The following is a 13,007-nucleotide window of genomic DNA, read 5'->3' on the forward strand; positions in this document are numbered from 1 at the left end:
TCAAAGCATTTACATGAAAAGGCACACGTTTTAGATATGCAGTCCACTTTGACATTTGTCAATGAGTATTTCACGATAAAAAATGTAATTGGATAGCAACAATAATGTTCACTTTATACCTACTACATTCCTAGTTCTCAAGGGCAAGGCTTACAAACAAAACTTTAAGGGCCTACTAAAACTGATTTCTTCAATGACCGCACATAGACTTCACAAGTATGTTTTAATTGCTTAGTTGTATTTTCTGACATCATAAATTCGCTCTATGCTAAAACTAGGAAAATCCCCAGTTTAATGTAAGAAAATGAGGCAGCATTATATGCAAGTTCAAAGTCCCCAAAAAGGTCATTTAGCCAGGTATCCCTGCATTCAGGCAGAGGGTTAGTGAGCGAGGAGGAGTCTGAAAAGCAAAAGCCTGGAACATATTCCAAAGGGGAATACATTAGAGGGTCAAAGAAGGAAGACCTGGTATATAATCTGCAAGGAATTATCACATTCTTTCCTCAAACCAGAGGTCCTGAAAGGCTTACAAATGTACCCGAACAATCTGCGATCTTCTCTGTCAACAAGAATAATACGCTGATATGGACAGAAATAGTTTTGTGGTTGACTTGGCCACATGCTGTTAAAGAAAGGGCCTATGAAGGTGACAAGATAATTCAACTAATGTTGAATCCAATGGCAATACTGGTCTTTGATCAGCCACTGGGCAGATCTAAGATATGAATGACATTGTCTTAGAGCAAAAACAAAAGGAGGTTGAAACAAAACAACAAATGGCTTGAAAGGTTGTTGACCTACTGTGTATTTGTATAATACAAAGGGTGTCAGCTGAGCACGATTTAAAATGGTTGATACTGCTTCAGTGAGAAAGTGATGGAAGCTGTTGTATTTTTGTTGCCAACAAGATGGGTGAAGTGTAATTATGTAGTGGCCAGCTATATATAAATTTCAGAACCAAGGAGGAATAAATAAATACAGAGCACGTAGTATATTGGAAAATTAAATAAATAACAGCTGCTACAGAAATGACTTTGTATCATGTTATTTACTCTTTCTCTTGTACTTGAATCCTACTTTTAGGAAGAAAATAATATTGTAGTCAGAGACTCTCTTGTTCTACTACTAAAGGCTAATTTGGGGACGAAAACTTCATTAAAATGAAAACCGCTTTAAAACTTGAATGAAAACATAACTGTCTGCATATGTAAATGCGAAATGTCTAAAAACAAATTCTAAACTGGGCATTTACGAAAATGTGTCACTCTGGAACCACTGCTTTTTTTGGATTCTTAAACATTATCAGGATATTATAGTATTTCAAAACTCATGGATAAATAATGATAAGCTCTCGAAGATTTCATAAGTTGTATACAAAGAAATCTAGGCAGTTTTTAGGTCTCTTCTACAAACAGTTTTAGCTGTCTGGAGAGACCTTCTCATCACACACCACACAATATACACATAGATACTTGTACATGGAGAGGGGTTATGGGACAGCCGCTTTCCGTTATTGGCTACAGTCTTTCATCTGGCTTTAGGCATCTGCTAACAGAGGTGCCCAACAGCATTGGTATTATCCTGTCGCATTTCACGAATGTGAACATTCTAAACAAAAAAGTAGTTCACACATTGCGATTAATTACCTTTTTTGAAATGTTCTTTACCCCAAGGATCCTTCTCTCCAGTGGTTTTTCAATGTGCTCAAGTTTTGTTCCCCCCTTTCACCCTCTAAAGGACTCATCCATTGCTCTCATGTGCACTCTTACCTCACTTTCCTTATTTTTTTATTTTTGTGTTTCGAGGATGTACAAGTTGCTAAGTGCTACTTTCTTTTTTGTGTTGCAGCTTAATTTTGTTTGCTGTTTAATCAATTCTAAGATGCCCACCATGTGTAACACGTGCATTGTAATTCACTGGCAGCCATTTTGACATTTAATTTTTTTAATTAACTTAATCAATCCAACGTAGCCTGCAATCACATCTGAAGGGGGATAAATACACATGTAAACATAAAGTGCACTCAGGCAGAAATAGGAATGGACTGCCAGGCTTATAAAAATGTAAAAGCTTTGGAATAACCACTTACTTGTTAAATGTGCAACCTAATGGCTTTGCCGGTGCTTGTCATATTACACTTGGAAGACAAACAGTTATTCGAGATGTGAAAATAGGATCAGTTATTGAATTAATTTTATTTTACTTGATATACTGATTTGAATTCTTCAGAGACACATTTGGAAGAACGAGTAGCGAAATTCCTAGTACCTCAAGAGTCAGTGTTTAACAGCATTTGGGAGAGTTGCTATGACTATGTAGGATATGAACAATGCTGCAAAAGGGCAAGTAGCTGTCATGGGTTTTGCAGATGTACTTCTCTTAGCAGTGCTCCGACCGTCTTCATTTATTTTAAGTTAAAGGTAGGCCCTCAAACAAGGTTACTTGTCCACATTCTGTTAATAGGGTGCGGGGGACCCGGAGTCAAGCTGGAGCTTCACCAGCTTCTTGTTGGTAGCTGTCTCTGATGCAAAGAATACATTATTAGCCTGGACTTCCTTGTATTTTCCAAAGCAGAGGGTGTATGTTCTGCATCCAGAACAAGTTTGTATGAGAAACTTCACAACTTCCTTAATTCCACTGACTAACTATTCCAGTTTACTTCTTGCAGCCTGTATCTGTTACTCGTTTGTTTCACAGTATAGTCACAGTGTGCAATAGTGAAAAAGATGTTAAAATGATATCCATAACGAGGTTACAGAGACTATGTGTGTAACTAGGCTTCTAAATGGCTCAACTGACTGTAAACTTAAAAAACATTGTCCTGACTCTTTTTTACTTCATTGACTGTTTCAATTGTCATGTTTTTTTAAGAATGTAGTATTACAAAGTTCTGTGATACATTGAACACACATCTAAGTTATGCATCCATTTTTTATACCTAGGTTTCAGGAGTACAAAGCTCTGGAAACATTGGTTGGATTGCTTACTGATCAACCTGAGGAGGTCTTAGTTAATGTTGTTGGAGCACTGGGTGAATTTGGTCAAGAGCCAGCAAATCGAGCTATAATTCGCAAAAGTGGTGGCATCACGCCTCTTGTTAATTTACTAACAGGAACAAATCAAGCCCTTCTTGTGAATGTCACAAAAGCTGTAGGAGCATGTGCGGCTGATCCTGAAAATATGACGTAAGTTTTGAATCCTGTTATTCCCCAACCCACCACACCTCAAAATACACCTAGCCTCCCAATAACTTTGTTTGAACATTATGAATAGGGAATATATGTTTGAAAATTCCATCATAAGTACACCTGTCATCCAATTGATTTCTAAACGTTGTAACTGGTGAACACTCACAAAGATTTGTATGTCCAGTGATTTGAAACATAACCTTTATGTAGTTTTGTAAACAGACATGGGACATGGATATCATTGATATTCTAAGGTACAAATTATGCTGGTGTATAATAAAAAAAATACATGTTTATGCTTTTATTAACATTTTCAAATTCAGCAATTATCAGGTGTAAGAAAATATGTCTTTTTACAGTTGTACCGTCACTTTTTGCCCCCAGTTAGACTACTAGATGCTGTTTTTCAACTCTGACAGTGCACTGAAGCCTGCTAACCAGATCCCTGTTCCAGTGCTCTCTCCCTAAAACTGATGCATGTGAATTGTTAACCCCAATTGGCAAGGGCTTTAATCCCCTTATCAAGTACCAGTGGTACCCAGGGCATGGGAGCTAAAGGGGTCACCAGCACCTGAAACACCTTTTGTGCCACCCTGAGTGACCCGGGAAAACAGATGACAGAAGTACTGCCATTACAGACTGCAAAAGCAGTACAAACTGCTCAAACTCGACTTTGCCCGCACCATGTATGGTAAGTCATTGCACTATTTTCAATATATGCCATTCACCCCTAATGGTGGCCGCCTGAGCCCAGTAAGCAAGGTGCATTGTATAAAAGGTATGGACATGATTCTGTGTCAAGGACTATGCAGCATGCACCTATGTGGCTACCTTAGAGGTTGCCCACCTGGTTTCCCCAGCATTTGCTGTGCTCTGGCTGCCAGCCTGCAGCAGCTACTATAAAGATAAGAATCTGACACCCCCTGCCAAGAAGTGTCAACTCTTCCAGGAGTCAGAAACAAGGGCCTGGATGGGAAGAAGATCACATCTTCCTCCCTAACAGGATGGTTAGTGAAGTGGCACATCAAGGCTGTGTACTTCAAAACATTCACCACCTGTGATATGCAACTAGGTTGCCTTCCAAAGGAGGAAACAGGCTTCCACCTGTCCCTAGGCACATTTGCACTGGGCAGGTTGGGTATTCAGGAGGTGTGCACCCCCAGAAGAATAGCCACACATCTAGGTTGGGATACCTGGCATGTAGAGCTAAGGAAGGTTTCTGCCATTTTTATAGAATAGAGGGTTCTGGGTAGAAAAAGTGGCACACACACACACGGATATGGTAACCTCATGGGCAGATTCACCGCTGGGCTAGTAGTCCATTGGCCACTTGCACCCACACCCCTAAATCTAGGATTGAAGGGCTACCCCCTGGCAGCAGAACCTCAGTTCTCATCTGACTTGCAACAAAGGACACAAGTAGAAACCTGAGTCTGTGACAAAAGGAGCTGCAGAAAACAAAGTCATGATATACACATCTATAAATAAACATATTCAATTGCCTATGAATATGTTATGTATATAATTTTTTCCCACCATCCACTATTTATGCTTAATACAATAAGATATACAAATAGAGTAACTGCTTTCTATTCTGATTCAAGCATTTGGCCCTGTGAGATTTCCGATACTGGAGAAGAAAATAAGTTATTTATCTGTAACTGCAGTTCTATAGTATTGGTATCTTTCATAGGTACACATTTGCCACACCCTCCTCCCCGGAGAGGTTTCCCTTGTATCTGGGGATTATTTATTTGAAAATCTGAGGGACTACGCCTCTGTTGAGAGTGTTCTAGAGGGTGCTGTAGCCTGATTCAGGACAAGTTTGAGTTTGGTCCTTTTTTAATAAGGACATACATAGGCTATTAAACTGACTTTTTCATTGACATTATAGTCTGTGATAGTGATACATACTGCATTAATATGATACTATGGGTCTCCCACTTAAACGACGGGGAATGATTCAAGCGTGTGACTCTATGAAAGATACCAACACTGGAGAACTGCAGTTACAGGTAAGTAACTTATTTTCTAACTGGGCATAATACTTAACCCCTTCGATGCTCATGACGAGCTGGGCTCGTCATGAGGTAGCCTCCTCGCACGCTCATGACGAGCCCAGCTCGTCATGAATAAAGGGATTTACAAATTCTCAGCGTGCCAGCTGAATTCCGCCCGCAGGCATGCGGTTAAAAAAACTGTAAGTGTATCTCAGCCCATTCCAGATATCTTACGTACACCCCCCTTAATTTCTACAATGCTATGTGATGCCCACCCCAGATTTATTGGTCTGGCAAGTATCCTCCTTGTGCTCCCCCTTTTCCTAGCCTTTCCCTAGCCACAGCACATTGATTTAAAAATGTTACATCCCTGTCTACTTCATCCTGAAATTAGTCCAGCCTGGCGTATTCATTGTCAAGGCCCTCAAGTTCTTTCTCAAGCATGCTAGATTTGTGGATTGACTTAAGCTTCACAGCTCTTTGTTATGCACATCTCTCTAATGTAGACTTTAAACACCTCTCACAATATACCTGGACTAACCACCAAGCCCGCATTAATTTTAAAGTATTCAATGATAGTTTTTCTCCTCTTTTCGAAACACTGCATTTATTAGTGTATCAGCAGCAAAGCACCATGTTTTCTGGGTTTAAGCTGCAAGGGAAAATCTCTGAACCAGAGTTATTGTTGATTACTATATAGTGTGTGAAGTAGCATATCATCCTCCTCAACCCAAGTATAGGTATCATATATAAGAAGCTACTAGTCTATACAAGACTCTGCATTGTGGACTACTAGAAATAGTATATGTACTCTCTGTTATCTAGTTGGCTCTGACATCAGGTGTCCACCAGGGCATACTGATGTATTATGTTCCTTATTGTGGTTGCTGAAGGAGGCCTGGCAATGAGGGAAGACCAATCTAAATTTCGGTCTAGAATAGCATTGAAGTCCTTCCAGAACATTATGTGCGGGTCTAAACCCATGCATTTATTGACCACACCATTATAAAAATTAAGAAAGCTCTTATTGGGGCCATATGCGTTTGTAGTGAACCACCCTTTTTTTTGAGGGGGAGTGGATTGCAGATTAGATTTTCTCAGCCCCAAGCAGTAATGCATGTTGCACCCCCACTTAGGAAACAGATATGTCTTCTTTTTCCCTGTTATGAGTTGTGTATAAGATTCATGGAAATTATAATTGTAATTTCAGCAGTCAAATTATGTATAATAAGATGGACATTGGAAACCCCAAAAACATTTTACATCACACATCTCTACAACTTGCAACCAGTTAGTTCAATATCTACCCACACACTCGAACACACACATATATTTTGCAAAGTGGAAGACATCACTGTGTAGTTACAGTTTGGCCAAAATTTCCATAGTAAGACCATTTATTGCATTGCTAATAACTTTCGCACCATTTAACAAATCGTCACAAAACACATTTTCTATAGGTTCACAACGTCTTCCTCAGCCATGTGAGGACAGGTTCTGGTATTATTCTGAGTAAAAAATGTACAGCCCGCCAGTTGGTTTCCCCAGTGATATACTACAGCGCTCCACAGTGTTTTAACAAACAACTAGAGTCCTAACATTCGGTATTCATGGCAAAACTGTGGCACACCTGAAGGGGGGGGCGTTCTTTTTAGAAATGATAGTTGGGGCTCTAAAAAGCTAAAATGAAGACACTTTCTATTGGCATCTCAAATGTCTTCCTCATCCATTTCAGTAAAACATTCTGTCATGCAGAGTGCAGCATGTACTTACAACACCAGCAGCAGTCTGTCAGTTAACTCCCTAGTAATCAACTGCAGTTTCCTAAAGTAGTCTAATGAACAACTAGAGAGCTAACATTCCATATTTATGACAAAAGTTTGTTGTGAAACACATTATTGAAATCCTCTATTTGCTTACACTACGATATTTAGATTTCTTTTGAAAGTAAATATCCTTATCTTTCAGGGCAGCTGAAATTACTGCTTCACTGCCTTTGGCCAACATTATATCAGTCTTGGATGACTTATACAATAACCAGTTGTCCAAGACACTTTTATGATAGCCTGTAGTGCCTATTTAAATTTTATTTTCTATCCTTGAAAAGGAGTGTCAAGCTATCTGTATACAAACACATATCTAATAGAGACTTCTATCTGCAGATTCCATACCTTTGAATTTTCCAGGCATCAGACTGGACCTGGAAACGTTTTCATGAGCAGTACCCCTGCATGCCACCGGGTGGCTCCATTCAGCTCCACGTGGTGTCGTTGGTGCCGAATGTGACATTGCGATCTCCTATTAAGGTGCCACCCTGGTGCGCAGATTTCAGTTCTTTTCTTTCTGTGCTAGTTAGCGCTGATCTGAAGAAGCGCTAACCCTCTGTCTTTTTTGGCAGACTTTTTGAAATGTTTTGTTTTTTAAGTCGCTGGAATGTCTTCTAGGAACGTAGGGTTCACGCTGCGTGGTGCCTCTCACATTGGCATGTTATTTACTGAACTGCACTTTGTGTGCTTATGGCGTCAAAGTCGTGCTCGAACTGCTGGGCCAAGGCAGTGAAGGCTTTGAGGAAGCAGTCCCTAAAGCTGCTTGTGGCCCTGCAACTGACCCCAGCTAACACGACTCCAGGAAGGTCTCAGTCCTGATCAAGGAGAAGAAAGTTGCAGGACCACTCCAGGAGCCCCACGTCTTCTTCATTGCACTCAAGATCCTTGGAACACTCGGGGAAGAAGGACAAGAAGAAGAAGTCTAGACGGACTCCGCCTCACCTGTTAAGGATTGACAAGATGAGTGGGGAACATCGATGTTCCAGGCATGGTTCTGCAGAGTCATTGCAATCTCCAACTCCGTGCCTCCCCCCGTTTCCAGGTATAGGAGTGACCACCACTCAGATTGAAGAGTTTTACAAGAACATATGCTGAGTATTTGAGCAGACTGACCCCTTCTGTGTGCCTTTGGACCCAGCAGGGTCGGAGGAGGCCCCATAAGGCTCTGCGTAGACTGTTTCGGCCTTAGCTCTGATGGAATCTCATGGATTTGATTCTGGGTCGGCACCGGTCATGCCAACATGTCTTACGATGGCACTGGTCCCTGCATGGGTGCCCCTGGCACCCACCGGTGAAGCCAGCCCAATTCTCATCCCCAATCCCTCGGAGTTTGAACTGCGTCAATCAATGTCAATTCCATCTCTGACCGAGCCCAGTGACTCTAAGTCATTGCCTGAGCATTTTTAGAAGCATGCAAGCATAGGGAAAGAGTGGGAGGGGTCACTGGACCCTTAAGAATGCCAGTTATACCCTCCTGGTAAGACGTTAGACTGATATGAGGAACTAGCAGAGGCTGGTGGACTGGACACCTCTCCAGATTCAGGTATGCTCGCTACACATACTGTGGCAATGGAGGAGAGAGCATCTTATGCAAAGGTCGTGGTCCTGGGCCTGAACCTTTTGACTGAAGGTGTTCAGCCAGGGGCTTCTTCATTCAAACCGCTTTTGCCCTTCAATGAAGCACTGATTGATGTCCTTTCAGGCACTTAGTCCAAGCCTAGTACAGAGGCTCCTTTGAACAGGACAATAGCACACCACCCTCGTCCTGCCCTGGGTGATCCTAGTTTCCTCAGCTAACACTCCACCCCTGAGAGCTTGGTAGTCCAAGCATCAACTTCCCATGGTGTGTCCCACACCACTCCCCTGGACAAGGAATCCGAGAGGCTGGAGATACTTGGTAAGAAAATGTTTCCTTTGCCCGGCTATGATTGCGGTGAGTGAACACTGCATGCCTTTTTGGGCCTTTTCTCCTGTACCCAATGGGAAACGGTTGAGCAAGTGCTCCCGATGGAGACCTGGGCCATCCTCTCCCAACCAGAGAGAGACAAGAGAGGTGCAGCAAAGTTTACCATTTGGTATGGTCTGGATATGACTAACTCACTAGGCAGAGGGGTTTCCGAGGTGGTGGTCTTGCAGCGCCATGCCTGGCTAAGAATATCTGGCTTTTCAGGAAATGTCCAGGCCAACCTCATAGACATGCCCTTTGATGTGTCTCGTCTCTTCAGAAAAAGGCAGACTCAGTGCAGGAGCACTTCAGGGACTTGGGGCTACGGCTAAGTCCTTGGGCCTCTCAGTGACACTTCACTCCCAGTCTGCCTTTCACCCTTTTTGTGGCTATGGAAGGGCTTTTTAACCGCGCCAGCCATACTCTAGCTACTGTCCTGCGCAAGCTCCCCAAGTTGTGTGAGGATGTGAACGCAGTGCATTCCGATCACATGGGAATGGTAGCCAGAAGTCATCCGCCACCAACCCCACTGCTGATACAGCCTGTAAGTCCTCCTAGTTTGGTTCTGCAAGACTATGGGTGCCCAGTTTAGAGGGAGAATCCATAATCTCCTGCACTGGCAGTCCATTACATCGGACAAATAGTCTTGCAGATGATTCAAAAATAATACTCCCATCCTTTCCAATCTTTCCCCCCTCCTTCACTGCCAACTCAAGAATGGATGGTGAAGGATTATCTGGTCTTACTCCAAATTGAAGTTACTACTCTCCTGGCCAAGGGAGCTATAGAGAGGTCAGATATCAGAAGTAGGAAGTACTTTTTATTCCCACTACTTTCTGATACCCGAAAAGAACAAAGGTTTTCTACCTATTCTAGACCTCCGTAAACCGTAAATCTCTCCCTTAAGAAGGAGAAATTCAAGGTGCTCACTTTGGTTTAGGTCTTGTCTGCCCTAGACCGAGAAGACTGGCTGGTAGCATTTGACTTGCTGGATGCGTATTTTCACACCCTCATCCTTCCAGCCCACAGGTGTTACCTGCAGTTCAAGGTAGGCTAAGAGCACTTTCAATTCACTGTGCTCCATTTTGGCCTTACCAGTGCCCCTTGGGTGTACATCAAGGTGATGGCAGTAGTAGCAGCTTATCTGCGCAAGTTGGGAATTTCAGACTTCCCCTACCTCAATGACTGGATGTTGAAGGCAGCCTCTGCCCAGACTGTCGTCTCCTGTCTACAGACTGTGGCAGACCTTCTGCATTTGCTGGGGTTGACTAGAAACATGACAAAGTCATACCTGACTTCTTATCAGATGCACCCTTTCATCATAGTTGCTCTGGACATAATGGGGTTTAGGGCTTATCATCCTGAGCAGCGGGTCCAGGAGGTGCAGGTTATATTACAGATGTTTCAGCCACTATCCTGGATTCTAGTGAGAATAACTCTGAGGCTTATGGGCCTCATGGCCTCCTGCACTCTATTGGTAAAACATGGCAGATGACATGTGCGGAGCTGAAGATCCAGTGGGTGCAGCACCAGGGGAATCACGTCGATGTGGTCCAGTTCTTGGAGGGGACTGCAAAGGACCTGCAGTGGTGGCTATTGAACCACGGTTGAGTCAGGGGCAGACCCCTCTCCCTTCCCCAAGCACATCTCACAGTAGTGTCAGATGCGTTACTACTAGGTTGGGGCAGCCATCTGGGAGAGGTGGAGATCAGACCAAACCTGTCAACTCTCTTCCTCCTTGCGTGGAACTTGAGCAGTGACAGTTGATAGCTTTTGACCTTTCTTGTGAAGTTTATAAAGTTTTTTGGCTGCCCTCCACCAAAATAGTATATGCCCGCTGGTGGCAAACGTTTGTAGATTATTGTACCGAAAAGTCTATTGTACGTCTTTCTTCCTGTCTTCCTGATATTCTACTCTTTATTCTTATTTCTTACCCTTGCCCAGCAGAGCTCTGCTCTGGGCACTCTCTTTCTGCACTGTCCACTTTCCTGTGGCTGCCTGACCAACCCTCCTTAATTTAGTCCCCTATTGTCCATAGGTTCCTGAAAGGGCTTGTACATATGTTTCCCCTTATCCGTTCATAATACCTCACTGAGATCTGAACCTGATTCTCACTTAGCTCATGTGTGCTCCCATTGAGTCGTTACACAGTTGTCCCCACAGGCGAGTGAGCTGCAGGTTTTATCATTCAGACATCCACATGTTATTCCCAAACAAGGTAGTGTTTCACACCTGGGCCTACTTCTTACCTAAGGTGGTGACCCCATTACATTTGGGACAGTCTGTCACCCTGCCCACCATTTATGCACCTCCACATTCCCCTAGGAGGAGGAGTGCCTCCATCCCTGGACCCAAAAAGAGTGTTGTTGCTCTAGCTTGACTCTACAAAAGAGTTCTGGGTGGATGGCCAACTCTTCATGGGATATGTAGGAGCTAAAATTGGTGGGGGAGTTCAGAAAGTAACCATTTTGCTCTGGGTCATTCTTTTTATGAAGATCTGCTATGCCTTGGATAAAAAGCAGCCTTCTGAGCGCTTACAGGCCCATTCAACCAGGGGAAAAGCTGAAACCATAGTGTTGGCTGATGGTGTTCCAGTCCTGGGCATCTGCCAGGCAGCAATGTGGGTGTCCCTGTATACATTTGCCAAACACTACTGCCTGGAAAGTCAGGTACGCAGGGATGGCCATTTCGCCCGTTCGGTCCAGTGGGACTTTTTAGTTTAGTCAGTCTATCTGCAGCCCACCGCCTGGATGCTATGGCTTGGCTATCTATTCAAAGGTAAGGAATCTGCAGCTAGAAGTCTCTATCAGATAAACAAGTTGCATATCTTCAGTAACGCATTGTCTGGTGGAGACAATATCTAAGTGCAGATTCCTTACAGACCCACCCATGCCTCCCCGCTCGGCAGGTGCATTTTTGGGCTAGGGTTGCTTCCTTTTCAGGCCCTAGTTGGACACACATTAGTCAGTTCACTTCATTGCTCTGCGCTTCTGGAATGAAAAGTCGTAAGAAGTAACTGAGGTTTGCGTGCCTGGGTAGTGACCATGATGTCACATCCGGTGAGGACTACGCCACAGAGAGTCGAATGATGCCACCCGACGGCACGCAGGGCTACTGCTCACACAAAAGTTTCTTGATCCAGTCTAACGCCCAGGAAATTCAAAGGAAAGGAATCTGCAGCTAGATATGGTCTCTACCAGATAATGCGTTGCCAAAGATAAGAAACTTGTTCTTTAGACACAACAGCCCCAGAGGTCTGACACGGTTTACTTTCCATAACCAGGAGCTTAATAAAGAATTAAGAAGTAGGAGACAAGGGTCACCCGTGCCAGAAGGTGAGTCTCTGTACTTTTTAACACGTGGTTTCATCTCAAATTGCCCATTCCAGTCTATTTTTAGCCATTTAATTTAAGAATTTTAACAGGATACAAGTCACAACATATAATCATGTTACATAACATACAGGTGTATTTTCACAGGAGAGAAGGTCATATTCAAGGGCAGAAAGGAAGAGAAGCAAAATATAGATTGGTTATGTTCTTCACCACATAGAACACAGCAGATCAAAAAGCTTTTCCATGTTGTGATTTGAAACCATCATACCATGGCCACCCTATATTTCAGGTGCCATGTTTTCATTTACATTTTTCAAGGAGGATGATACCTCCCCCATCCCCGATGTCTGCCAAGCTACGGGCATTGATAATACATCTTCAGCTTCTTTTAAGAATCTTCCTGAATGGCAACCAAATCTTTTCGTTCAATCTTTCATTCAGTCTGTCATTGGCCCATGTCATTAGTCTTTCTATAGCATGAACATTCGGGAACTAGGCAAAAATTGTGTTTTACCAAAATATCGAGCTGGAAATTTCATCTTAGCATGAGCCGGGATGTAGTTGGTGTTATTTTGCCACGAGAAACTCAGCGAAGTTACAAAAAAACTCCAATAAGTTCCGCGAGTGGCAGAGTGCAGTGTGAAGTGCAGTTTGTGCTGGTATTCCTGCAGCTCCGGTAGAAATTCTACCCGAACGGCAGCCCGTGCTCGCGA

The 13,007-nt window shown here is 43.2% G+C and overlaps 1 protein-coding gene across 2 annotated transcripts in view; it reads left to right on the forward strand.

The window, feature by feature from the left end:
* ODAD2 (outer dynein arm docking complex subunit 2) overlaps positions 1 to 13,007 on the forward strand; it is a 1,353,572-nt gene that overhangs the window by 1,130,159 nt on the left and 210,406 nt on the right. For both annotated transcript variants that reach the window (XM_078663397.1, XM_078663398.1), the window contains one exon: positions 2,943 to 3,185. In XM_078663397.1, the coding sequence (XP_078519523.1) occupies positions 2,943 to 3,185 (243 nt within the window). The remainder of the gene's footprint in view (positions 1 to 2,942; positions 3,186 to 13,007) is intronic.

The sequence above is a fragment of the Lissotriton helveticus genome, chromosome 10 (genome assembly GCF_964261635.1).
Source record: "Lissotriton helveticus chromosome 10, aLisHel1.1, whole genome shotgun sequence".
NCBI lineage: Eukaryota > Metazoa > Chordata > Amphibia > Caudata > Salamandridae > Lissotriton > Lissotriton helveticus.